The following is a 27,982-nucleotide window of genomic DNA, read 5'->3' as shown; positions in this document are numbered from 1 at the left end:
ATTGAAGTTTTGTTGAATGTAAATAATGGACGGACATAGCCTCGCTAAGTTTACAAATAGTTCAATTAAACCTTCGTTAATTGCTGGAACTAAAAAATGGAATACTTTGCACGATCGCCAGGATCAAGACATAATTGAGGTTAGTTTTTAAATCTAAAAAATTAGTTTTTTTAAATGTCAGAATGTTACCTTTAGTCCAGTCTGCAAAGTAGGACAGTTTTTGACAAGATCTCGTGCGTGCACGCGTACTAAAGTTTCCGGTCTAGGTGTGCACGCGTAATTTATGTTAGCGTGTTTTAGGCGTCAGTACTGCGTTAAGTCAGGCGTGCAAAACACTAATTCCAAGCGTGCACATTTATTAATGAAAAAAATCGTGCGTGCACGCTGCCCTACTCTCCAGCCTAGCATTCAGTCATACAAGAATGTCTAAAAGTTTAATGTTTTTATGAAAGTATATACGGTTGCCATGTTAGATTTATTTGTTTAGTTAGATTTTGGGTTTTTGTTCGTAGGGCTTTATTATCAACTAAGAACTGATCAAGCAGTTAAATGTTTTCCTTTTTATTAAATCGAATAATTTTGGTTTTGTAAATGGTGATTATGTTGATATTATGTTAGACAATTCTTTAAGTATTCATGTTTTAAGTTTTGTCATTTTTATCAATGATTAAAATTGAAATTAAGTTTAATTATTTATTTTTATTTTTATCTTTGATTCATGCAAAATTTAAAAAAAGAAAACAAATATTTTTAGGATGAATTTATTGAGGACGAAGAAGTTAACCAACCGGAACCTCGAAACTTTCGACCACTAGGCTCATTAGAGCGTGACAACAACCTTCAATCACTGACGGTCAATCGAGACACCTCGACGGTCGAGTTTTATAAGAGAATCGAGGAATTAAAACGAGAACATCAAACTACTTTAAGTTTGTTGAATGAACTTTATGAACAAAAAGGAGAAAAGTAAAAAAAAATTAATATGATTAAGTTATATTTTAACTTTATCGGCAGTGTGGTGTAGTGGTAAGAACACTTGCTACACCACTATAAGGTCGTTGGTTTAATCCCCACTGATCTTATGCTGTAGCGTCCTTGAGTAAGGCGCTATAAATGGTACTGAGCCAGCACTTAATCAGTAGCATAATTATCGGGCAATTATAATCTATAATATCCCAAACTGCATAAGTCAATTTGAGATCAGGTCGGAGTAACTGATGTTACTCTATGTTTAAGTCGCGCATTCAACTTTTCCACATCGAGGATAAAGATATATACAATAAAAAAATAAAAAACTTTTATCATGCTATAGAATTTCAGTAAGTTTTTTTAAGTAAGTGGTATGCATGTTATAGGGGACTTAGTGGTTAGAACACTTGAGTTCACCACAAAAGGGACCTTTAAATCTCCACTGCTTTCATGCCGTAGTAACTTTGAGTAAGGTGCTATAAACGATATAAACTCCAGCTAAACAAATCAGCAGATTTATTGTTTGCCAATTAAATTATTCCAAACTGCTAAAGTTAACTTAAAACTAGGTTGGATAACTAATGTTACTCTTGTTTCGACTGTAAAGTTGACTTTTTTACATTGATTATAAATAAAAATATAAAAATTGACTTTAAAAATGAACCAATTGATCTTATTTTTAACTAAACCATCTTGCAATTGCTAATATTTTTGCAAAGGTAAAAACGTTCAATAAAAACTCAATTTTTTTTATAGTTACAGATGTCATACTGATGTTGATGGAACCAAACAATCTCATTATCCTGACCAAAACATTAAAGTTCCTGACTACTTGAAATCAACCAATCATGATGGTTTGTTATACGACCACACCCCTAAACCTCACCCAATCCCGGGCTTCCACAAAACAAGGGTTAGATTTGTCGACTCGGAGAAATATGATGACGAGAAGTATTGTGACTCGGCAGAAATGTCTTCGAATGCTGACTCAGCGGAAATTATCAGCAAGATGTGGGAGGATTTTTCAGTAGATGATTACACAGATCCAAGTAAGTTTAAAACCAACAATATTTTAATTATTACTTGGAGCCATTTATAAAAATATTTAAAATGCTCAAGTGAAATTACATATAAGGTGCATAATATTGGTATAACCACTATATCATTTCCACTGCTTTTAATAGGTAAAATAGCTGTAGTTAAAATCTTGACTACAGAACTTATGGGTTTTGTTGAATATATTTATTGTAAATTACATAAAATTTGGCATAAAATGATGGTAATTTTACTAAAATTGTAAAGTTATTATGAACTAATGGTTTCATATTGGCATAAAGTATTTTAAAAATTTTCGCTGATGTAATACTCTCTTCTTCAGTAGAACTCTTTGCTTTAAAACTTGAAAACTTAAATTGCAGTGTATAATTCTTTATGTTATTCATTGCAGGCAATAGAAGGCGGATTAAAACCCGACCACATTCAGCCCCAACCAAGAGATGGAGTCCAGTGATAACAATTCCCCAACCTTTCAACATGACTTTAAGAGAGGAAAAGAAAAAGGAAAAAGCTCACACAAGGTAAGTGTATTGATGCTTTTATCACAAACATTTTCAGTTACTTTGCTATTGCCATTATTTAATAGTTAAATATTAAGAGCTAGAGTATGCAGGATGGTAGATTAAGTAAATTCTGGTTAGGTCAAGCAAGGCATTGGGTTAAGTTATTGTCATGGTGGGAAATGTGCATTATTGACCCCATTGTCTATCTCTTAATGCCCATAACAAGCAGGGTTGTAGATTAAGTTTATATTAGTAATATTGTAGTTTGTAATGCATTTTTTACTGTATGTGTTATGGTGTTCAAAAGTCCCAGAAATTTGAAGTAGCGTTGCCTAAAATAAAAGAATTTTATTTTTTGCACTTTCAGATCCTCGGTTGAAATCTCACTACGAGAGCAACAACAACGAGAAAATGAAACCCGTGAACTTCTCACAAGGTCGCGACCTCGGGATGCCCCTGCTCATATTTACCTTCCTCTATATGAAGAGATAAAAGAAAGAAGGGAGCAAAGATCCAGATTTAATCGTGAAAACTCGATGGCCACCTTAATGGCAGTCCAACAACCTTTTACATTTGCTGAAAGAGATGCCCACAAGTTAGAAAAAAAGGTGAAAAGATTTGTAATTATTTATAAATACATTGATTCTTATTTTTGATGTGGAAAAGTCGAATGCGCGACTTAAACATAGAGTAACATCAGTTACCCTGACCAAGACTGCCTGTGGCAGTTTAGGATATTATAGATTATAATTGCCCGATAATTAAGCTGCTGATTAAGTGCTGGCTCAGCAGGAGTTCATATCAGTTATAGCACCTTACATAAAGAAACTTTTACATAAAAGTTGTTAAAATCTAACCCACAACTTCAAGTAGTGAAGCCATGTTTTAAACCACAATTAAAAGGCATTTTAATCAACTTTTTCTAAACTACAGAAGCAAAAGTTAAAAGAAAAAGAGAAATTGGAGTTAAAAGAAATTAAGAAGATGGCAAAGTTTCGAGCCCAGCCAGTGCCCCCTAGTGTTCATGATCCCACTGTTGCCGATCATATTATCGAGGATAAATTATATAGAAACATCAAGGTCAAAATGAGGTCGGTGATTATTTATTTTTCACACTTTTGGTTATCTTTTTTCTAGATCAAGCTGATTTTAACAAAGTTTATATTTTTTGACTCTAGATCTGAAGATCTGATGAGGTCATCAGTGTTGCCGCCAAGAATGCACTCTCATGAATTAATGGCATTAGAACGACGGAAACACTGGCAAAATGAGGTCGAGCGAAACACGAAGTTAACTTTTCAGCCTGTCACTCATTCAATGCCAAACTTTAAAGTTCTGCACAAAAAAGAGGACATGTAAGTTTTATGTTTTATAGGTTAATTTTTATGTACTTTTTCTAACTTATTTTCAGTCTTAAATTGTGTGTAAAGGGTCTTTTTTTACAGTCTAATTGTTAAGTAATATTTTCAGTAAAAATATAACCCAAGAATGTTGACCTTATTTATGCCTAACATTCCAGTAGTGAAGATTAATTAAAACATCTTTCAAAATCAAAATTTTAGCTGTAGGGATTAAATTCATGATTTTTTACTTTACCATTTTAACTACAAAAATCTAAATTCTTATAAACGATCAACAGCGCAGTGTAGTGGTCAGACCAACACTTAATCATCAGACCCAACACTTAATCAGCAGCTTAATTATCAGGCAATTAAATTTTATATTATCTTAAACTGTTACAGGCAACTCAAGACTGGGTCAGGGTAACTGATGTTACTCTATGTTTAGGTCGTTAAGACGACCTTTCCACATCATATACACAAAAAAAAAAAAAAAATATATACACAAAAAAATAAATAGATAAATTTTAGGGCCAATCTTCGGAAACCTGAGAAAGAGACGACAATAATGAAACCATTCAACCTTCACACATCAAAGCGATCAACTGTTAAGATGAGAGAGATGGAATTAGAAGAGAGGGCGAGAGAAAGGGAGATCGAGAGAATGAAGGAGAGTTATTTAGAAGAAGATAAACTCAAAAAGAGAATGTATAAAAGTCCTCTGCAATCTGGTAAATATAAAATTATTTGTTATCTATATAATAAAGCTTAGTGTACAATACATATATGTATGTCGAATTTTTAAGCCTACAAAATAAACAAAACTGTTGCCTGTTGTGCATGGGTAAATTATCATGGGCAAATGTAAGTTAAGAGTTGTGACCATATTATGACAATTAAAATGTTGACTATAGGACAAGCTATTGTTTGTTTATTACAAATAACAAAGTTAAATATGTAACAGGTTTGAATACTGGCTTTTTTACTTTAAGAAAGGGTTAAAGTTTCAAAGTAATTTTGGGTTAAAAATATTGCATAAATTAAACCCTAACCCCGACCCTCACCCATTCAGAATAAGCATAATGCATGCGATCCATTCGGTCCATTGGATCCTGTATAGTTTATAGGTACTGCAAAAATTTGATTTAAAACCTGGTGCAATTTTCGAAATAGGGTTAAAACAGTAAAATAAAACTTGAAGACTAGATCTTAACTTATATTAACTGCTATATTGTCTAACAGACACTGTACCAACCAGAATGACCGATTCAGCTCGACTTAGAATTGAAAACATGAGACAATCACTACAGGAGGCTGAGAGGGCTTTAAAAGAGGTATGTATGCTACATATGTTTTAATAGTTATATGTGAGCTTGGTAAAAGGGTTTTCTATGTTGTAAAAATCCTGAATACTGAACTGTGTTATTATTGTTATGTCTGGTGTAGTTTTACAGTAACTTGTATATAAACCACTAGGTACCTGTTTATTCTTAGTAGGCTTTATGGCAAATAATTACCATGAATTTAAACCAACCCAGTTTTTTACCCACTCTTACCTGCAACATGGTGTTTTAGTCAGAACACTTTCTACACCACATGAGGTCATAGGTTTAATTCTCACTGCTCTTATGCTGCAGCGCCCATGAGTAATGCGATATAAACGATATGAACTCCTGCTGAACCAGCACTTAATCAGCGGCTTAATTATTGGGCAAATACAATCTATAATATCTCAAACTGCCACAGACAACTCAAGACTGGGTCAGAGTAACTGGCATTACTTTATGTTTGGGTCATAAAGTCGACCTCCCCACATTGAGGATAAATATAAAAAAGTTTAAATATATTCTGAAATTTTGTAAGATTTAAATTGAGTTTCATTCACCAAGGTAAGAGAAGAACAAAATGAGAGAAAGGAGAGAAGAAGGTTGCTGGCACAAAGAGTAAAAGAGAAGAGTGGGGTAAATGACACAAGTGTGACGAGGGAGATGGAGAGGGAGGATAAGCTGAGAAGATACAAGTAAGTAGAAATTTTTAAGTTTTTAACTAGCCATACAATATATCATTAAGGCAAGTTGCTTTATGTTTAAAATGTAAAATTTAAATATGATGTCATTAAGTTTAAGTTTGAGGTCATTAAGGTTTAAATTTGATGTCATTAGGATTTGATTATGATGTCATCAAGGTTTAAATATGATGTCATTTTATGTTTAACATAAAAAAATGAAAACGATCTCTTCAAGGGGAATCTTATTTGTTTTAAATTCTTTTTTTGTTTGATATAAAAAATTAGTTTGTTTTTGGTATCTTTTCCTCTTTCTTAATTAAGAAGCATGGTGTTATAAAAACATAAAATCTGTTTTTTGGTCATTAGTTTATTAACATAATTTGTCATTATAATATATTAGCGTTTTATAATAACACAAGATTTACTAATTGCAAGCAAACTACAAACATTTATTTTAGATAATTTAAGTTTTCTACCTAATAAGTTAGACATCGAAATGTAAACAAGTTGCGAAACAACAAACAAGAACTTTTTTTTTATATCTGGTGGTTTTTCAAGGTGATTCCCCTTTACAATTTACCTTTTTGTGTTAATACAATGTTGAAATTTAATATTTAATTATAAGCTAAATGCTACAGTTTTAATTAATAAAAAAACAATATTTTCACAAGATTATTGGCGCACAATATTTTTACACATCAAACAATAAGTTTAATTAAGAAAAATTATTTGAAATTAAACAAAATGTTTACAATAACGATGAATATTTAAGTGGCGCCAGTTTAGGCCAACTTGTTTTTGGAATTTTCTACACTTATTTTTTTGTTGTTTTCTTTTAAACGTGATTCTATTAAAAATGTTCCAATTACTACTATTCCAAAGGTTGCACAAATAATTAAGGCACTCGGACCAGTTGCCGACAATATCATGCCGAAGGCTTTCAATGTGACCGCTAAACATATAAGTTTTATACTGTAAAAAAAAATCTACTTTTAAGGCCTTATTATTAATCAAACTATTATTAAAGCAAAATCTACTTAACATGTTGTCATTGTAAATTAGTTGTAAAACTTTCTTTAATTTGTTTTAAATTAAAAATTCTGTAATAAAAAATAAATTTACTTTAAATTCTAATACACTTTTTCCAAAAAACAAAATTAATATATAACCAACAAAATTAATATATAACTAACCCTGCTGTGCTGTATGGGTCTGTGTTCGGATAACTGAAACATTTTGTTTTTAAACTAGCGGGACTCTGTCATAACTTAAATATTGGTTTAACTCAATAAAATATATACATTGGCTGTAATGCCATTTTTCTGATAACAATATTATTAACTATTTTTATACAATGTAAAACTAAACTGATAAATTCAATATAATTGGTATAACTACTACTAAATGGGTTGAGCATGGCAAAGTAAATACATTGCGAAACACAAAAGCTTTGGTAGGGATATTTCAAGGTGAAGCCCCTTTTAAAATTGACCCTTTTATGTTAATTTATTCAGTTAGTTTTGTGGGGTGTTTTAATCAGATTTTTGTAGCAAATAAACGATTTATGCCAAAAATACAATGCATACTTTTACAATTAAAATAACACGACCTTTTTAACTTTAAAAAAAGAAGATAAACACCGTCACAAAAAATAAATTGATTACAAACGCGCACACAAATTAGTTAAAAATAATTTCTTCCGTTTGTTCTAATTGTTCTTTTGTTCTGCTCTAGCTTGGTCACAAATTACAGCCCCAACTCTCCACCAAAGACATCCCGTATTAACTACTCTGAGTCTTATTATGGTTTAAACTAAAATAAATTTAAAGTAATATTCACTTACTTGTTCCCATTATGTTTCAATTGTAAAAATTTCTTTAATTTGTTTTAAAATTAAATTTTTTGTAAATTAAAAAAAAATAACAAATGTAATTTTAAACCTAGAAATGTAGGTTGCGAAACAAAAAGCAAAAACTTTAATATTATATCTGGTGATGTTTCAAAGGTGATTTCCCATTAAAATTTTTTTTTTATATTGGTTTAAAGTTAAAATTTAACATTTACATAGACTAAGTGAAGGGCTTGCCCAAATATCAGCTGAATGACGCTGTTTTAGGTGTTTTTTTGTAATTTTTTTTATTTAATTTGGTTTTTCGCACATTGATAAAAGTAAATAATAAATATGCTATACAATTAATATTACAACAATGCGACGGGAAAAAATGACAAAATCAATTTAATGATTTAAAACAAGCCAAAAGTAATAATGTTTACACAAAGATTTTAAACATGTTATGGCATGGTCACCAAACTCAAGTACTAGTTATGCCTTCTTTTTGTTTTTACCATGTGTTTTTGTGATGGATCGTTTAATGGCAATTTATTTCTGTTTTAGACCTATTTTTGCTTGACATAAAACTATTTGGTTTAGATTATTTACTTTTGTTTTTGAAGTCTTTTGTTTCCTTCTAATAAAGGCTACATCATGGTGTTATAAAAATAAACTTTGTTTTTTGATCAATTGTTTATTAACACACTTTTTATTATAATCTACAAGCGTTTTAGATTAAAATAAGATTTAGTATAATGATTGAAGCTATTGCTATATACAACTTTTTGTAAGATATTAAGTTTTATTAAAATTAACTGCTACTCCACATATAGATTGTGAAAGAAAACGAAAAAACTTTTGTATTATATCTGGGGATATTGCAAGGGTGAATTCCCTTTTTAAAATTCACCTTTTTTGTTGGTTCAAGTTGAAATTTAATATTTACCTAAACTTATTAATAGGCATGCTCAAATATTAGCTGGATGACGAGTTTTTTATTTCTAAAAATTACTTTTTATAAGTATAAATTTTAACACATCAAATTATAAATTTAATTAACAAAAATTATTTAAAATTAAAAAAATGTCTACAATTACGATGAATTTTTAAATGGTTTTTAAGTGGTGTTGGTTTATGCTGACTTCTTGCATTCACCACTTGTTTCTTTGGTGCTTTCATCTGATTTGGAGTTTTTGTTTTTGAAATATCTCCAGATGAAAAATCCTGTCCCTCCAACTATTGCTATTCCTATGGCAACGCAAATAATCACTGCACCAGGGCCAGTTGCTGATAATGTGTAGGCTCCAGCAGTTATCGCGAGTGCTAAACAAATAATCGTTGTACTGGAAAACTTTAAATTTTAAACAACTTTATTTTAATATACAATTAAAAGCCTTTTATTTTTTTACTACCATAAATTTAAAATAATATCTACTCACTTGTTTCAACCATGTTTCAGTTGTAAAAATTTCTTCAATTTGTTTTTATTTTAATATGCTGTAAATTAAAAATTTCTACAAATTAATTTTTAGTGATTTTTACTAAGAACTTTAATAACCTTATGAACATATTTTTAACATTAAAATATAGCCAAGCTCTCTATATGTTCTATTTTTGAATAACTAAAATTTTTGTTCGGAAAACTTTTCAAAAGAAAAAGTAAATAATACTTAACATCTATACAAAATGTATTTTATTTACATATTAACCTAACTCAAATATCGAGAGGTTATTTAAATATTTGATTTTTTATGAAGCACTCTAAGATATAATTTAGCAAAAAAGCTAAATTTTTTTTACAATGTTAAAAAATATAAATTATTAACTATTTTTGGTACTTTATCCTATAATTTCAATTCACATTAAAAAACCTTAATATAATATTTTTTACAGAAAAGACTTGAGAGTAAGGGAAGCAAACTACAACAAATTTCTAAAGGAAGTAAAGCAAAGAGTGGACGACAGACCCCTGCTGTTTGAACAATATAACGAGGTAATTATACTTAGATTTGATCAATATGGTAATAACTTAATAGTTATAATGTTAAAATTTATACATTTAAGTAAATGGTATGAATAAAGGTTCTGGGTTCAATTCCCACTGATCTCATGCTGTAGCGCCCTTAAGTAAGGCGTTATAAACAGTACAAATTTCTGTTGAGCCAGCACTTAATCAGCAGCATAATTATCAGACAATTTTAATCTATAATATCCTGAACGGGCAAAGTCAACTCGTGACTGGGTCAAAGTAACTGATCATCTTACTCTATACATATATATATGTATTATGGAGCTTAGTGGGTAGTATATATTGTTATGTATACTTTATAGCATTACAAATTGCTGCTTTGTGTTCAGGTAAATTACCATGGGCAAATATAAGTTAAGAGCTGCAACCATATTATAATATTTGAGCTATGTGATATGGATATAAATAATTGAATTATCCCAAATATCTATGGAAAAGTTATCACATTGTTAAAATAAGTGTATTTAATATAACTTTATTTAAATTTAGCACTTAATTTTTTTTACCTTAAAATTTTTATGTAGACCCTATTAAAATTTTATTTTTTATTATTCAGAAAATGGCCAAGTCCCAAGCTGAGAAAAGATATCAAGATATTCTAGAAAGCTCGGGGTTAAGTGATAACTTTGTACGCACTTCGATTGGCTCAAATGACAGGTCACATGACCGAAAATCAACCAATAGGAGTTATGACAGCGACACTTTTGATGAGGTTGCATTAAGGTAAATATAGTTATAGTGAAAAAAAATTTTTAAAAAATTTATTTTTACACATTTTTTTTTAATCTTGATGAAGGAAAGTCGACTTTACAACCCAAACTTAGAGTAACATCAGTTACCTTGACCCAGTCTCAAGTTAACTTTGGCAGTTTGGAATATCATAGATTATAATTGCCCCATAGTTAAGCTGCTGTTTAAGTGCTGGCTCAGCAGGAGTTCATACAGTTTATAGCGCCTTACTCAAGGGCGCTACAGCATAAGAGCAGTGAGGATTGAACAAAGGACTTCATGTAGTAAAGCTAGGTGGTCTTGCCATTAAATTGCAGGCCTCAAGTAATAAGTATACCGTTTATAGCACCTTACTCAAGTTTATAGCATCTTTATACCGTTTATAGCACCTTACTCAAGGCGCTACAGCATGGAGGCAGTGGGGATCAAACCCAGAACTTCATGCATTAAAGCCAAGTGATCTTACCATTAAATTACAGGCCCCAAGTAATAAGTAATTAATCACTGATGACTTAAATGTCTGTAAATTAATTAAATAACTAATTAATTAATTTTTTATTTTAATTTTAAGTCCTCGCATGCACTCCACCAAACGTAGTAATAGCGCTAGTGGTGAAAGTGATAGTGATGTCACAGAAGCACACAGTGACGTCATAAAGAACCACGAAGAGATCACGGAAGTTAAAGAGTTAGTGACGTCATGAGTCTGTGACGTCATTATAGAGATTTTTTGCTGCTTTTAAGAAGTAATTTTTCAAATTATGTTTTTTTTAAATAATAAAAGTTTTTAAATTTTTTTAAACTAATTTTAATTTTACCTTTTGTTTGTGGACATTAATTCAATGATTAATTAAGTATTAGTTTCCGAGTTGGTGTTTAAAATTAAAACTCTTTTAAATGAATTATTAGAAGTTAAAATTTTAAGTTTATAAAGGTTTTGTTGCCACTAGGTGTTGTTTTGTGCCAAATTTTATTTTCAATCCTTTTTTTTTGTTGGAAACTTGTTTTTTTTAAGTATTTTAGAGTTTTAAAGTATTGTAGATCCTTATTACACAATTAATAATTTAGATTTTTGCACATGACATTTTTTAACTTAAACGAACAAACTCTTTGTCGGGTTGGCAAGTTGGTTTATGACGTCATAAAGTCCTGACTTTTAAGTTAATCCTTTAACTCTGATCTTGAACTTTAAAATAAGGTCAAACTTAACTTATATTGGTGCCTAAAAGTTAAAAATATTTAAAGTTTTAATTAAGGCAATGTAGGATTATTTAATACGTTTTAAAACATATTTTTCTTTAAAATCTGTTGGTAAGGGTCATATTTATATGAATTATGGTATTTTATAAATAAGTGGCTTTGAAAAAACTAAAAAAACTGTTTTTAAATATAAATTAATACGTTTTAAAAAATAATTTTTCTTAAAATTTGTTAACAAAAATAATGTTTATGGAAAAGTTACTTTTCAGCGCTTTTTTTTTTAAATAACACGGCATCAAAACAGCAAAAAATGTTTTTAAATATAAAAAACTTTAACAAAAAAATGTTTTAAAAATAGACAATTACTGAAACCACTTCTATATTTCTCGCAAAACATTTTATAAAATCTCCTTTTGGGAATATAAGCTTACAGTTAGTTTATACACCAAGGGTTACTTAATATCCACAAGAGGCCAGCACCTGCTTCTTTATTTTAACCAAAACTCTTCACACGACCACATTAAGAGATTTTATTTGATTTTTAAAATTCCATTAACTTCTAAGTTATATTCAATATAAACTATAAGTTTTTGTTTTTTTTTGGTCTTCTAGATTGTACTAAATTTAACTAGCTCTATAGGCAACAGTATTAATTTATAATTTCCATTATTTTAAGCTGATTTGGGTCACTGTTTTCTATATCTTTTTTACTTTTTAGGTGCTTTATGACATTGCAATTTTAAATTTATACTTTTCATTATAAATAAGGTTTAACTAACTGAATTAATCTATAATGTTTACAATTTTAAAGCCACTTTTTAGGTTTTTGGACACTGTTTTTGTGTTTCTTTATCATTTAAAGCGCTTAATAGTAATATAATGTCATTTTTAACCGTTTACTAACCGTATTAATATAAATGTATTTAAAATATCTGAAATCGGCAATTTTTCGGTTATAAAACTTATACTAATGTTAAATAAATGATTTTTAAACTAAATAGTTTATAATTTATAAGAATATAAATTGTTTTATTATGTGTTATATTTTGAATACTTGAAATAATGTTATTTTGTCTCGAAATACAATTTAAACATTTTCATTTGTTATTCAACAATTAAATTTATTTTAACAATCGAGTCATTGTTCATTAAAATTAGAACAATCGCGATTGTTATACAGACAAAGGTTAGATTTAAAAATAGCAAAACTTGAATTTTTTCTGCTTTAAATTTCGAGTTAAGTTAAACTTGGATTAAATTTTAATTTAAAATCTTGTCATTTTGTTCGGGTCGTCGATTTTAATCAAACCTTGTGTTTAAAACTTTAACTTTTATTGATTTTAAATTCGCGCAACTTTATATTATTTTACTAAGTTTAAAAAACTTGTTTTTTTCACTAATTTTTAGTTTTAAATTCATGTAAATTCTGGCTTTAAAAAATGTTTTTTTTCTCTAATTTTTGTGTTAAGCATTGTTTTACTATAGTGACGTCATAAATAAGAGCGCGCGCGTTTATGTTTATCAATTCTGATCAAACAAACGTTCGATTGTGGAAGTTATTGAGGTCATAAAACACCAAATTATCAAACTGTGATTATTGTTTGGAAACCCTGGACAAAATAAACAAAATTATTTGGAAACCCAGCGTGAGGTTTTAATAATTTTGTCCAAATTTTAAATTTTAAGTCAAAAAACATGGAAAATTTGAACTGTTTAAAGCATTTAAGTTAAGTAACTTAACATACATTAAAGACCATATGCTTTAATATTTACAAATTTAAGTCAAAACTTCTTTTTTATCCAAAAAAAACTTAAAATTTGATGAAAACTTTGAAATTAAGGTCACGTCCGTTAACTTCAGGTGTTTCCGACCCAAACTGTGACGTCACAGGGGTGATTGTTCGACAATAATATCTCACAATGTTCAGTGTTTGATCACATTTCCTTCAGGTGGATACTTTCCGTTACATTTTTAATTCAATAAAAAAATTGATGACGTCATGTAACGAATTTTTATGACGTCATCGTCTGGAATTAAATTCGGAAATCGTCGATAAAAATTTCTAAAGAAATTTTAAAAATCCAAAATTTTTAATCTTATCCCAAAGTCTGACGGATATTTTATCTAATCCACGAGTCTGTGACGTATACGGCGATTGTGACGTCACTATCTGATATTGATTGCGTCATAATCTTGGAACAATTATGATAGAGGAGCGTGGCAAAGCAATTAGCAGAAGATTTAAGTTAAGTTTGAGCTGATAATTAATTTTTTTTAATTGTTATTTTTTTTAAAAAACAACTTTGATTATCAAATATTTTTACTGGGTTAAAAAAAATAGTAAAAATATGTTTTTGGCATTTTTTTTAGCATTTTTCCTTAGTAAATGAAGTAATTTTCTTTTTTTAATGTTTAAATTTTCATTTTTTTCATTTAAAAATCATAAATCTTGAATCTGTTTACATTTGTTAACATATTGTTGGGCCATAAATTTATCAAATTTAATTTATTGATTCCAGGGTCACATGGGATTTGTTTTAGGATGATTCTAATGTCTCAAGTAATTACTGGCAACAACTAATTTTATGTTTTCTAACATAGGGTGTTTAAGGAAATCAACTTTGTTTCACTACCAGGTAGTTTGTTTAAATAAGTTATTTTTGACGAATTTTAACATAACTTTAAAGTTATTAGCGAAATATATTATTAAGTTAGTTTAAAATTGTTAAATGTAGGTTAATAAACGCTGAATAGTTTAAGTTGGTTTACTTATACTACAGACCGTTTATATTTTAAAAGGTAGTTTGTTAAATTAAGTTATTTTTGACAATTTTTAACTTTGCTTTTTAGGTTTATTATAAAAAAAATTATTAAGTTAAATTAATGGTGAATTTAAAAAGTGTTTAAGTTAATTTAATAATATAGCTTTAATAATATGAATATTTTTAACAACTTTAACTTTAAGTTTTTAAACAAAACGATTTATTAAGTTAGTTTAAAATTTTTGTAGTTGCTTTATTACAGCTTAAGGGTTTAAGTTAGTTTAATAATATTACAGAATTTGGGTAAATGTTGATTCAAAAGTAGTTAGTACCAGCAATATAGGTATATAGCAACGTGGTCTTAAAACTCAAAAATCCACAAATTATTTTATTTGTATATTGTAGACTTACATGTATATGATTTATGACGTCATAGAATTTATTGTCTGGTTAATATGGAAGTGGTTGTGACGTAATAAGAGGTAGAAATATCGTCGCGTCGTTAGCGAAAAATCTTGTGTTAAAATAACTTTGTTAAATTCGTCACACTTCGACGTTTTTATAATCGGTATCGTGATGTCATAATTAAACAAGTGGTATGCAGCTATGACGACATATAGAGTTGATTGTCACGTAATTATGAACGCATAGACGAGGTAGAAATAAACAGCATGTCAGGGTTTTAAAGGTAATTATTGCGCAGTAGGAATTTAATGAAAAGTTTTTTTGGTGATTTATTTTAAAAGTCTAAAAAAATAAATTTAAATTAAGAATTTTTACAGATAGAGAAAGGTTTATGGTATTAATGATTTTAGTTTTTTAAATAGTAATTTTTTAAGGGATGTTTAAATTTATTTAAAAAACTCTTAAAAAATTTAAAAAAAAATAAATTCTTTGTTTTTACTTTAAATTCAAAATTCTTTATCGATAAGTTTTGAAGTCGAAAACAATTTTTTTTTCCAAGATTTTTTTCCATAATCTAAACTCCAGAGTTATCTCAGTTTGAGAGAAAAGAAAAAGGCAAAAAAAAGAGAAAGGCGATAAAAATTTGATTTAAAACAGATCCTCATCTTAATTGATGTCAATTCAGTTTCAATTGTGTCCCAGAATTTACTTTTATGATAAATTAAAAGAAAAGAAATAAAATTTAATAAATTAAATCGTTTAAAATTAAACCTGAGTAATAAGAGAAGTTGGAATTGTTTCTATATTTTAGGAAAAGGGTTTTGAAAATATTTACAATAAAATATTACTTTTTTTGCGAATATTTATTTAAAATAAGTTTTTGTTTAACCAAAAAATTTTAAAACTTTTTGCATCCTATAATTAAGTAATAACTTTAGAGTTTGGTGTTTGGAAGGTTTTATGACGTCATAATTCGTCTTCTCCTTGCAGCGACAATCGAACGATGAACAATTGTTCGTTTGTTTAAATTCGCGAGGTCGCGTGGCAAGTATGCAAGGTTTTAAAGTTAGCATTTTAACCTGTAAGGATAGAACAGTTATAGAAACAGGTTTATGTTGTTTTAAATGGGATGTTAGTTTTAAAGGTTTTGTAGATGTAGTTTTTAGTAAAATTTTTCATATTTTATTTAACAATTATTTTTTAACTTTTTGAATGTTTTAAAATATATTTGTCCAGTTAAACAGAATAAAGTTATGCCGAGTATTACTTAAAACTTTAACCTGTTAATTGTGATTTTTTAGTCAAATTTTGTTATATTTTGTTCAACAATTTTTTTAAACTTTTAAAATGTTTAACAAGTTTAAAATGTATAGTTACAAAAAAAATTCTTTTTTTAAGCAAAAAGAAGTTCTACCCAGTCTACCAGTTTTACTCCAAATTTAAAACTGTTTTATTTGCATTTAAAATGTTAAAATCCTTTAAAAATGCGCGAAATATTTCTAGGTAAGTATTATTATTTTAACTCAAACTTTTATTTTTTTCAGATCTTAATTAAACGTGAAAACCAGATTGTAAATTACGGATTAAAAATATTGGATATTACGTCATATGCTGGTGACGTCATCACGCTATAAGGAATAATTTCCAGTATGCGGATGAATACATTCATTTTCGGAATATTTTTCACGTTAGGATTTGTACAAGGTAAGAAAATGTTTAAGACAATCGCCATTGTTATAAATCAGGATATTGATCTAACTGTTGTGACGTCACAACCATTAATTGTTGTTTTAATTAGCGACCGAGTTAGCAAGATGTTGGTTTAAAGTTGACAGATTTTTTAGAATTAATTTAAGTTTTTAATGGACAATAAAATAATTTAATTTTTTAGTATAAGCAATCTTACATTCAACCTTAAAAAAAAACAGTTTTTTAATTAATTTTAAAGCAAGTATTTAAACTTTAAATAGTAGAAACGTTAGAATAAAAATATAAGTGACCATTTTATGCGAAAATTTACTTTTATTTTTAAATATAAACAGAAATTTTTTGCTGTTTGTATTTTGAATTGTAATTCTGTAAATAGAATCAAAGTTTCTAAACAATTCGGTCGCTAAAAAGAATATTTTATTATAATTTAAAAATAAATATATAGAATATCAAAATAAATGTTCTTATTGTGGGTTTTTTTAAATAATATTTTTCATGGTTTCATATAATTTAGGAAAGTTGTGGGAAGGATTTAACTTTTAACAAACCTTAAACTTGTTTCAAAATATTATTTTTTTAAATATTTTAAAGTTTGTGAAAGTTTTCGTAATTAGGATTTTTATAACCTGAGTTTTTGCGTCATAAACATCACATTATGACGTAACCACGTCTTTATGACTTGAAACTCGTTCCGCGACTCTTTGTGACGTCACACAGCGGGTGATTATCTCACAACTTCACTGTTCCATATTCGATTATGACGACACAATAAGAATCACGCTGCGTGGCTGTCAACATCGCGCGCTTAGTTATTAAAGTCGTGTTTTAATAAAGACCCTACTGTGACGTCATAAAGATAAAAGGATATTCGAGAATTTAATCCTAGGCGGAAGATTCGAGAATTTGGGTCAAAATCTGTCAGTTTTGCCGAATTCGGTCAACAAAAACATAGACCAATAAAAAATTATTAATTTTTTTTGTTTTGTAGTTACTTTGGGAAATCCCCGCTTCCTACGTCAACCAAGCAACCGCACTGTTGTCATAGGAACGAATCTCGTCACAATTCAATGTCACGTGGACACACCAACGGTAAAAACAATGAGCTTTGTTTCAACAATTATAAAATCTAATAATTGTTTTTTTAACGACTCGCACCCTTGTATCTTTATATGTTATGTTGTAGTGGTTAAAACACTTGGCTTTACTACATAAGGTTTAAGGTTTGATTCCTACTGCTCTCATGTTGTAGCACCCTTAAGTAAGTTGCTATAAACGATATAAACTTCTGTTGAGCCAACACTTAATCAGCAGCATAATTACTGGGCAATTATAATCTATATAATATTTCAAACTAGCACAGGCAACTCGAGACTTGGTCAAGGTAACTGTTGTTACTCTATGTTAAGGATAAAGATATACATAAAAAATAATATAAATGGTTTTTGAGCTAGCAAACAATTAATTGTTAAAATGAATTTGCACCCAAGTTTATTCAACTCAACTTTAAATTTTTAGAGGATTTTAAGCCGCGATGTTTTATGGAACAAAGATCGATTTATTCTTAGTTTCATAGACGGGAAATCACCAATCTCAAGATATAGTTTGGTGTCAGATCAAATCGGTAAAAAAACTATAACTTAAATTGTTGAATTTGTATTAGTAAAACTGGGTCAGAGTAACTGATGTTACTCTATGTTTGGGTTGTAAAGTCGGCCCTCTCACATCGAGGATAAATATATATTAATATAACATCTAAATATTCTTTATTTTTTACACTAAAATTATATTTTATTTTACAATAAAACTTGTTATATTTATTGCAGGGATGTTCAACTTACAAATACGCGATGTTCAATTGAGCGACGATGGAAGATTTGAATGTCAGATTAACACAAGAGAATTTAAACTTAGTTCAAGGCCTGCTTACCTTAACGTGCTCGGTAAATATTAATTAATTAATTAGTTTAAGTTTTAAATTATTTTGATGTCGATTTTACAATACACAGGGATTGTGACGTCATATATAGTAATTGACGTCATTTTAAGTGACTTTTCCGATTTAATTTATTTGTTTATTTCTTAATCCAATTAACAGATAAAAATTAATTAATTCCAGTTCCACCAAAGGATGTCGTCATCAGCTCTGCTTCGAGTGACGTCATCTCTTCCACCGCTGACGTCATTTCGGTCATGAACGGCGAACCTGTGACGTTGCGTTGCCTGGTTACCGACACCAAACCGGAAGCTCAGATCCGATGGCGAATCGGAGGTCATGACGTCATAGGAAATAATCACGTGATCAGGGAAATTGGTGAGTTTGGATTCGATTCTCAGCGGTGGAAGTTTTAAATTAAAAATTGTATTTTTTTGACTTTTAAAGAATTTTAACGAAATGAAAATTTTAAATTATCCAGACTCGAAATTGTTGACGACAAAAAGTTTTATCTCGTGGACGCCAACAATCAGAGACAATGGCACCATTGTTCAGTGTATGACGTCACACATAGCAACCACAAAACCCATGGTTACCAAGGCCATTTTAATCGTCATGTGTAAGTTGTTTTGACAATAATAATTTTTTTTGTAAAAATAATTTTTTTTTAAATTTTTTTTATTTTTTAGACCCTCCCAATCAACCAATCATAAGAGGTCAACCCGACGGTTCCATTGTTGCTGGCAGTGACGTCACTATGACGTGTACAAGTACTGGGGGAAATCCCCGAGCAACTCTTACATGGATGATCGTAAGTTCAAACTTTTTTATCCAAAAAATTAAAAAAAATAATTTTTCAAATATTTGTTAATTAAACATTTAATTAATTGAAGACTTGGTTGAATATAATTTGTCTTGAATCTAAGATCAAAATAATTAATTTTAATTCTTCGAAAAAATTAAAAAAATTTTTAAATTAAACTTGATTGATTACCGTAAAATGAGGGATCAAAGTAGATTATGACGTAATATTAACAAACTTGTTACATCATTGATCTGCATCGATTACGTATTCATGCGCGAAATATCACTGCTTGTGTATTCATCCGCGCTTTTCACCTTTAAATAGAAAATCGATTTTTTTCGCGGAAGAAATTTTTTAAGCTTCGTCAATTTTGTTTTAAATAAAATAAAGTCATTTACCGAATAAAATTTGACCGAAAACTCCATTTTAGCGCTTATACGTCATTTTTTATTAACCCCCTTTTACCCCTAACCGTTCTGTAAAAAATATTCTTTTAATTTTAAAAAAGCTCTTGATCTAAATTTCGGTTAAAAATAAAATTTTCAAATATTTTTTAGTTTTTTTCGGAAATATGTAAATTCGGTAAAAAAATTATATTAATATTAGACAAATACCACTCTAACAAGTTTATCTTTATCAGATAAGTTGTGTTTAAATAAATAGAAATGTTTTGACATCAAATAATCTCTAAACAATAAATCTAATTTCTACCTCCCTATACACAAGGAAACATAATTCAGCGTTTTAAGTAACTCTTTACATGCCATATTCTGCAAATAACCTTGTAGAATTTGTCTTAAATCGTGCCGCTGTTGGTTAAGAGTTACTTATATGTTAAGTGTGGTTAAATCGATAAAATTAAATTGAAATCAAAGGGAGTTGAAATTTAATATTTTGTCATTCTAATCTTCGTGTTATCCGCAACTATGTTTTATCAATTGTGATATCATAATTACATGAGGTCACGTGCTTCTTTATCTTTAAGGAGGGTCGAAAGCTCAAAGTTTGAAATAATTTTTATTTTTTTTCAGGGTAATGAGAAAATATCTGGGGTGGTTTCCCTTTTCAAAGATCGAACCCAATCAACACTAAGTCACGTGATTCGCCCTAGCGACCACGGCAAAGTGGTTACGTGTCTAGCAACCAGTCCCGCGCTTTCTACTCCCATGACAACCAACTTTACGTTCGACGTTAATTGTAAGTCAAGATTCCCTTTCTGTGACGTCACATTAATATAAGTGACGTAATGCTTTATCTGTTTATAATATTTTGGATTGTTTTACCTTATTAATCTTACACTTATGACGTCACAATTTAGTTCCGCCAGAAAATGTCGAAGTCGCACAACGACCAGCTGAGGGCGCGTTCGAGAACACCACGGTTCGACTTTCTTGTATGACGTCACAAAGTAACCCTCCAGCAAGATTAACTTGGTAAATATTTAAAATTTTTAATTATTGTATTTTGTTAATTAGATGATAATTAATTAATATTATTTTCTCCAGGTTGGTGGACAACGAACCTATCACGAATCACGGTGATGCGGTGGTAATTACGAGCGTGAGTCAAGGTCGTTTCACGAAATCTCTTCTCACGATTGCTGTCGTGAAACTTGATGACGTCACAAAGGTGTTCACTTGTGACGCACAAATCAAGAATATTGGATTTAAAAGACAGGTTAAAATTTAGAAAAAATGTTTTTAATTATTTAATTAATAATTTTTACTAATTACTTAATTACTTTTTAGGTTTAGGGGTTACAAAATATTTTATTTAATTTAAAATGCTAAAAAAATAGTGATCAAAAAAATTAAAATTTTAATTATTAATTAACTTAATTACTAATTATTTTAACTAAAAACAATTAAATACATGTTAAAGTTGCCAATATTTTAAACGTTTATTTATTTTCAGGTTTCCACAAAGATTAAGATGTTGTATCCACCTAGCGGAATAAAAGTTAAAATTCTTTCAAACAACGACCAACTCAAAGAAGGGAAAACTATTCAGATTAAGTGCACGGCTCAGGTACTGAATTATATGTTTTATTAACAATATACTGGGGTAATATTGGTCGAAAGCTCGACCCACAGTCGGGTTTTAATTGTCATAATATAGTCGCAACTCTCAACTAATATTTACCCATGATAATTTATCTGTGCACCATAAACTGCAGTTTTATGTATTTTGTAGGCTTATAATTGGACATAAATATATATATGTTTATATCATTCACTAAGTTTTATTATATATATATAATGTAGTAGCACTTATAAATAAACACGGTATTCAGAAATGTTTTAATTTTGGTTTCAATTTAATCCCAACTGGAACAAAAAAAAAACAAGATTCCGCAAACTTTAAACATTTTATGTTTTTTAGGGCGGTAGTCCATCACCTACGCTGACTTGGTCACGTGACGGTCAACCAATCATAAGCGAGCCTGGGACTAAGATCCTATCGGGGGCTTGTACCCATGACGAACAAACCTGCAGCGTTCTAGAACTCCAACTTCTTTCCTCACAAAATGGCGCCAAAATTCAATGTCAAGCTCATCACGTGGCTTCGAGCGTGCCGAAGAGTGATGACGTCTCATTAAAGGTAATTATGACGTAATAGTTAAAGTTAAGATTAAGACGATCTTATAATGAAAAATGACGTTATAAATGATATTATGACGTAATCACAGTGAATATAATTACTTAATTAATTTTCAGGTTTTATTTGGTTCGAGAAGTTCGTCGATCGTCCAGTACCCAGCGGCGCCAACTAGCGGGGAGTACATGAGCTTAACTTGTGAGACTTCATCCAGCAACCCAGCAGCACAAATTGCCTGGTACAGATTTAATTTGTTTTCTTATTTTTAAGTTATTAAATTATTTAAATTTAACTTGTGGTGACCCAAGATTAAAGTAGTATTTTGTTTCGTTTTCTGTTTATTAATTAATTAATAAGTTGTTAATTAACCCAATTTTCAAGTTTTTGGTTTTTAAGATTTTAGGAATAATTTGTTTTTCTTTTTTGTTTATTAATTATATAAATATTAATTAACCTATTTTCAACTTTTGAATTAGGTATCATGATGACGTAATAATGTCGTCCAAGATTTACGATAATGTGGGTCAAAGGTTAGGAGAAAATGGAGGTTTTATCTCCACTAGTAGGATAAGATTTCTTCCTTCTTACAAGGACGACAAAACTAAGATCACGTGCCGGTAAGTTGGCGGGAAATTTAAATCTGTAAAGTTTTTTTAATTGTAGCTGTTTGTTGTTAAATCGTTATTTGGGAAGGATGTACTGTAGTGACGTGTTTAATCTATCTGTAAATGCCAGGCTCAAGGGTGAATAGTGTGGCGTTGGTGGGACTCGAACCCAAAACCTCTCGGCTTTTAATGCCTTAAACTTAAAATATTAGTTGCAACTATATTATAGCAATCAAAAACTTAAAAATTAGCTCCTATAACTACTTGTAATTCTGTTATTCTATGTCATTAGTCATTGTGGGTAATATCTACATTCTAGTATTAATTTAATTATTTTTTCTGTCTTTTAGAGCATCTCATCCAGCTTTATTAAAACCTTTAAAACGAAACATTCTTCTAAACGTCGAGTTCGCCCCGATATTAGCGGGGGATAAAATGAGGATAAACGCAACCGAAAACCAAGATTTAATTTTTATTTTCATCCCGGTTCAAGCTAACCCCGCCAACGTCACATACACGTGGTGGCGATATATACCCCGGGAGATATCAGACACAATCAGCGGGGCGAGAGGTTTAAATTTCCCGCAGAATGAACTACAGAAACACGAGGTTCAGAATGAAGGAAGGGTGTCGTGGTCAAGCAGGGAGGGAGAACTTCGGATCCGGAATGTCCGATTATCGGATGCGGGAGTGTATCAAGTGAATGTAATCAACAGCAAGGGGTCTTCCCAAGCCAACGTCACAATCGACGTTTTCTGTGAGTCATTGCGACCTCTAGGGAGCAGATTAAATTTCAATTTTTATTAAATTATTTTTTTTATTTTGTTAAATTTACTTTTTTCTAGATTCTGCTAGAGTTGTAGAGGTCACAGGTCCATCAGAGGCCAACGTAGGTGATGACGTCACAATGACGTGTACAATAGACTCGCACCCACTCACCACAGTCTCAGTGAACTGGATCAAAAAAGTGAATAAAAAAAAAATTAAAAATTAAATTTCTAAATTTTTACATTTTTAAATTAAACTTTTTTTGTTCAGATTTCGAACCCCGAACGAACTCTTTATGATATCACGATGAAAGACGACGTCAGCACTCTCGTTATCAAAAACGTGACGTCACTGGATCGTGGAAATTACGAATGTATCGCGAGCAATGGAATTGGGAACTCGGGGAGAAGGGGTTTTAACCTCGATGTGGAATGTAAAAATTTTTTTAGAAAATTAAAAAAAACTAATTTAATAATTAATTAACAAACATTTTAATTAAATTTGTATTTATCTTTAGTTAAAGCTACTATAGACCGAGACCAAACCCCATCTAAGGTTGCTCGACCTCCACCTAGCGGATCTCGTAGGATCGACCTCGAGTGTGTTGCAACAGGAAATCCACTCGTGACGTTCGAATGGAAATCCCCAGACAACGAAATCATCCAATCAGGAAATAAAAAGTAAAAAAAAATTTAATTTTAATTAAAAAATTAAAACTAATTGGAGTAATTAATTAAAAATTTGAACTTTTTTTTGTAGATACGTGATTGATTATGCAAGCTTAGGTGATGACGTATACTCAAGCTCCTTATACGTCACAGTAGATGTTGATGACGTTATGCTAGATGAAGCGTTTGCTTGTATTGCGTCAAACTCGCTGGGTGATGACGTCACAATTATAAGGCTCGTACCAAGAGGTGAGTATTAAAATTTTTCTTAAGTTATGACGTCATTGTGACGTGTTTTTTTAACAAATTTTATTATTTTCAGGAATTCCGGATCCACCCGGTAAAATAATTCCCACGAATATTTCCCACGATTCGGTCGAGTTGTCATGGAAACCAGGGTTCGATGGAGGCGTGAGACAAACTTTCATGCTTCAATATATTCAGTAAGAGATTGTCCTATAAGTTTTAACCTTAAAGTGATAAGTTTTTATATTTTCATTAGAAAAGGTGTGCTATTGTGACGTGGGTGAGCTATCTGAAAACGCCGGGCTCTAGGGCAAAGACTAGAATTAATGGGGCTCAAGCCCAAAAACCTTTGACTTATAATTCAATACTATTGCCTGTCTACTACAGCATTTGACTGTTTTTTTTTTTCTTATTGTAGAAAACCAAGCACCACCAACAACAAAGAACCAGCTAACAGCGACACCGTTGGCTGGGTTAAAATAAACATCCCTGGTCACAAGAGGGCGTACACTGTCCGTGGTCTCACCCCCAAGACTTCGTATTTGTTCCAAATGTGGTCGACTAATCTCTACGGAAAAAGTCAAGTTTCTGACGTCATCATCGTCACAACCCGAGGTAATTATGACGTCATTTTTGTTACGTCACAATATGAACCATATTTGTAAATATTTTTATAAAAAATGTTTATTTTTTAGAAGAATCAGCGTCAATTTCTGAAAACGATTCAGGTTAGTTGGTTATTTATGACGTCATAATAAAATTATTGTTCTAGCGTCGGTGAAATATCTTAGTTATAATATTCAGAAAATTAATTTTGATTTTTTTTTAGTTGTGAGTTTCTCGTCCTCCAGCGTGGTATTTATTGCGACCTCGTGTGGGGTGTTTATCCTCATTTTAATCGTGGTTTTTATTTTGTTCTCGAGAAAAGTTAAAGGAAGAAAAGCAAAGAAACCTCAAAGTAAGTTAAACAAAGTTTCTTATTTTTTAACTTATATTTATTATCATATTGTTTTATATCACTCTAAGGTAAAGGGTTTAATATTTTATTGGGGAAGGGTGTACAGTTGTGACGAGTTTGGGCTATCCGTAAACGCCGGGCTCAAGGGCGAATAGTGTGGCATCGGTGCGGTTCGAACCCGAAACCTTTTGGCTCGTAATATAATATTTAATTTGATTTTTATTTTACCCAGGTATAAACACTGAAACGATCAGCCTTCCAACCCCAAACTCGAGTGTTAGTGGGGGCGGGAATTCCCCAAACAGGGCCCAGTCTTCGTTCGTTCAAAGCAAGAGCGATCTCGGTAAGTGTGACGTCATAAATAAAACAATTTGTGACGTCATTAGTAAAACCTTTTGTATATTTAAATATTTAAGAATTAATTTTAAATTTTCTTTTTTTTATTTTAGATAATTTATCTGCTCACCGAGAACCACTCATGCATATTAGTCACCCACGTGGTCTTAATGACGTAACACATCACGTGAGTAAATTTAAAACTTTATGCTTATATTAAATGAACCACAAACAAATTTTTATTGTTAAAATATTTTTTTTCAGAATTTTTCAACGTTTATTGATCGCCCGAACAGATTCACGTCACGTGACACCAGCGTAAACTCACTCATGCATGACGAATTTTCAGGTAAAAAGTTAATCCATTTTAAAAATATTTTTTGTTTAATTAAACTTTTTCAATTTAAAGGTTTAATTTTATTTCTATTGTAGACCCAAGAAGTCGATCTTTCGCTGACGCTGTTGTCTTCCACCAACAACAACCACAACGTCCATCTTGGAATCTACCTGAAAACATCGGGAACAAAAACCTAAGTCCGCGGAGAAAACACTCGTTTTCCTCGGGCAGTGATCCAGATAATTTCCGGGATCAAGGTTATCTTTCGAACGATTATTCGTCGCCCCAGGACCCTATCTGGGAGGTTGACTGTAATCGCTGTAGCGAGGAGATATGGTCACGTGGTCTGAGGGGAAGTGAGACAATGCGACACTTAGCGGATAGAAATAAAATTGGTTAGTTTGATTTTACATTTTATATTACTGGTTAGCTAGCTTTAAGTGTTTTTGTCATTTTTAACTAACTTTTAGTTTATCCTCAATAATAATGACGTCATAATTTATTTATTTATTAGAAACCCAACCCCGTTCTTACCACACCTTAAACTCGGCTCGTATGATCCGCCAACATCATCCAACAATCCCCGTATTTCAAACCCCGTTTGTTTCTCAAATTAACGACCGCGAGATGGCGCACCTGGGCTCCAACTACTCTCCTTTACTTCCACTTGCAGACACCAAAAACTACGACGATTCCATGTACGCCGTGAGCGTAAATACTGACGTCAAAAAGTGTAATGGCGGCCTTTACGTCAGGGATCTCAATGATGACGTCATAGAGGAAAAAATGAAGAAGATTCGAGCAAGCGTCGAAGCTGCCAATCGCGCGTCGTTGGTTGATAGTTGTGACGTCACCAAAATTCCCCAATTACGTCACAAAGAGGGAAACTACGCAAGTGTTCGAGAAAGTTGGGTTTCATCAGATAGTTCGGTTTCGGATAACTCGATTAAACAAAAACAAGTAAGAATTTAATAATATTGTATTATTTATGACGTCATTATTTGTGTTTGTGACGTTTTTGTTGTTAGATAAGGCTACAACGGTTCAACTAACTTTTCTAATTTATTCTTAGCCTCAAAATGACGTCATTAAGCCTAAATCGAGCATCTCGTCACGTGGTTCGATCTCCTCGCATACGTCATCGACTCATCCCCTTATTACGTCACCATCGGATGGAAATCAATTGTTTGGAATCTCTAACCGCGAGATGCCGCAACAGAGTCGCCCTTCCCTCTCTCCGCCTGTCAAATTCCGAGATGAAATAAAAGAAAAAGAAAAACTGTTGTCAAGTGAAAACAATCAGAAAGTTGAACCCAAAACTGCCGTGTTTGTGAATGTAAGCGAGGGGGCCGCGTTGTTTGTCTAAATTCTGCTTTATTCCGCGTAAATTTCCTTCAAAAATTCACGTTCTTCAATCATAATATCATTCCAATGCTGGTAAAAGTGCTTTATCTTGTTGCAAAAATTGAATTATTCCAAATCAACTACATGATAATCCTTGCCCCATTATTATTTTTAAGTTTGGTTTGCTTTAGAATAAAAATTTGGACTTGTTAATATTGTATTTTTAACTTAAAAATGTTGTAATTTAAGATGTATTTTTGTATATTTTTGTTTGAAATTTAAATAAACTTTCGAACATAATAAGTGTTACAGTTTTAGGTATTTAAATAATTAATATTTTTAAAATAACGTTGTGTCTAAATATGGTCAGTCTGGGTCTCTTAAAATATGGGTGTTACAAAAAATAGAAATTCCCGATTCGGTCTGGTGATTATGACGTCCACCCGCCAATCACAGCGTTTCAACCCATCACGTGTTTTGACGTTGTCAATCGGTCGCCTGCCTTTCACGCTGACGAAGATTGACATTTCTAGAGTTCGGACCAAAAAAGTTTTTTTTAAACGAATTTTATGCAACGAAAATTGAATTTAATCGAGTTATGAATTAGATAACGAAGTGTAACAAATCCCAGAATAGTTATTTATAAGTTTAAGACTAAATTTAGAAACGGTTTTCATATTTGGTCCAACTTTTCGAACTTGTCAGTTTGTTTATATATTTTTGCAGTCTGACAGTATGTTGTTTTTGTTATGTTAGACTATCGTACTGTCCGACTGTTTGTTTACGTTCCCACGTGTTGTGCAAACTTGCAATTAAAGGTTGTGTGTCAGTTTGTTCACAT

At 30.7% G+C, this 27,982-nt stretch overlaps 2 protein-coding genes and 1 long non-coding RNA gene across 5 annotated transcripts; 2 read left to right on the top strand and 1 right to left on the bottom strand.

Annotated features, from left to right (window-relative positions):
- The first annotated feature begins 1 nt into the window (after position 1).
- On the top strand, positions 2-13,529 carry LOC145754818 (protein FAM161B-like). Of its 2 annotated transcripts, XM_082570951.1 has the most exons (14): positions 2-139; positions 755-966; positions 1,726-2,018; positions 2,417-2,546; positions 2,896-3,136; positions 3,462-3,619; positions 3,707-3,883; positions 4,400-4,599; positions 5,111-5,202; positions 5,758-5,888; positions 9,601-9,700; positions 10,293-10,459; positions 11,037-11,211; positions 13,507-13,529. In XM_082570951.1, the coding sequence occupies exons 1-13, from the start codon at positions 26-28 to the stop codon at positions 11,167-11,169; spliced, it is 2,148 nt and encodes a 715-aa protein (XP_082427077.1). In that variant the 5' UTR covers positions 2-25; the 3' UTR covers positions 11,170-11,211; positions 13,507-13,529. The 2 variants fall into 2 exon arrangements, with proteins under 2 accessions (XP_082427077.1, XP_082427076.1); XM_082570950.1 differs by lacking the exon at positions 13,507-13,529 and having other exon boundaries at positions 11,037-12,602.
- LOC145754819 (uncharacterized) lies at positions 6,234-7,814 on the bottom strand. 2 transcript variants are annotated; one of them, XR_014284153.1, is made up of 2 exons: positions 7,720-7,814; positions 6,234-6,828 (listed from the first exon to the last, which is right to left on the bottom strand). It is a non-coding gene; the product is annotated as an uncharacterized LOC145754819 (long non-coding RNA). The 2 variants fall into 2 exon arrangements; XR_014284154.1 differs by lacking the exon at positions 7,720-7,814 and adding an exon at positions 7,070-7,550.
- A 667-nt stretch (positions 13,530-14,196) lies between the features above and the next one.
- On the top strand, positions 14,197-27,296 carry LOC145754652 (adhesion molecule nephrin-like). The gene is made up of 30 exons (XM_082570743.1): positions 14,197-14,302; positions 16,378-16,537; positions 17,532-17,632; positions 18,059-18,164; positions 18,367-18,483; positions 18,660-18,854; positions 18,958-19,095; positions 19,166-19,287; positions 20,313-20,478; positions 20,600-20,714; positions 20,787-20,958; positions 21,196-21,309; positions 21,664-21,882; positions 21,999-22,117; positions 22,356-22,496; positions 22,835-23,241; positions 23,330-23,451; positions 23,523-23,685; positions 23,770-23,932; positions 24,012-24,169; positions 24,243-24,363; positions 24,585-24,781; positions 24,862-24,894; positions 24,996-25,124; positions 25,357-25,467; positions 25,574-25,647; positions 25,725-25,809; positions 25,893-26,192; positions 26,312-26,757; positions 26,870-27,296. Exons 2-30 carry the CDS (start codon positions 16,483-16,485, stop codon positions 27,161-27,163), a joined length of 4,683 nt encoding a protein of 1,560 aa, XP_082426869.1. The 5' UTR covers positions 14,197-14,302; positions 16,378-16,482; the 3' UTR covers positions 27,164-27,296.
- The last annotated feature ends 686 nt before the right edge of the window (positions 27,297-27,982 follow it).

The sequence above is a fragment of the Corella eumyota genome, chromosome 6 (assembly GCF_963082875.1).
Source record: "Corella eumyota chromosome 6, kaCorEumy4.1, whole genome shotgun sequence".
NCBI classification, from domain to species: Eukaryota; Metazoa; Chordata; class Ascidiacea; order Phlebobranchia; family Corellidae; genus Corella; species Corella eumyota.
This window is presented reverse-complemented; position numbering and strand designations above follow the sequence as displayed.

Bases quoted from the DNA above. Each gene is read 5' to 3' on its own strand.
- LOC145754818 (XM_082570951.1), top strand. From the start codon at position 26: ATGGACGGACATAGCCTCGCTAAGTTTACAAATAGTTCAATTAAACCT. The intron at 2,019-2,416 runs GTAAGTTTAAAA...TATTCATTGCAG, and splicing joins AGATGATTACACAGATCCAA to GCAATAGAAGGCGGATTAAA. The intron at 4,600-5,110 runs GTAAATATAAAA...ATTGTCTAACAG, and splicing joins TAAAAGTCCTCTGCAATCTG to ACACTGTACCAACCAGAATG.
- LOC145754652 (XM_082570743.1), top strand. From the start codon at position 16,483: ATGCGGATGAATACATTCATTTTCGGAATATTTTTCACGTTAGGATTT. The intron at 21,883-21,998 runs GTAATTATGACG...ATTAATTTTCAG, and splicing joins GTGATGACGTCTCATTAAAG to GTTTTATTTGGTTCGAGAAG. The intron at 24,782-24,861 runs GTAATTATGACG...TTTATTTTTTAG, and splicing joins CATCATCGTCACAACCCGAG to AAGAATCAGCGTCAATTTCT.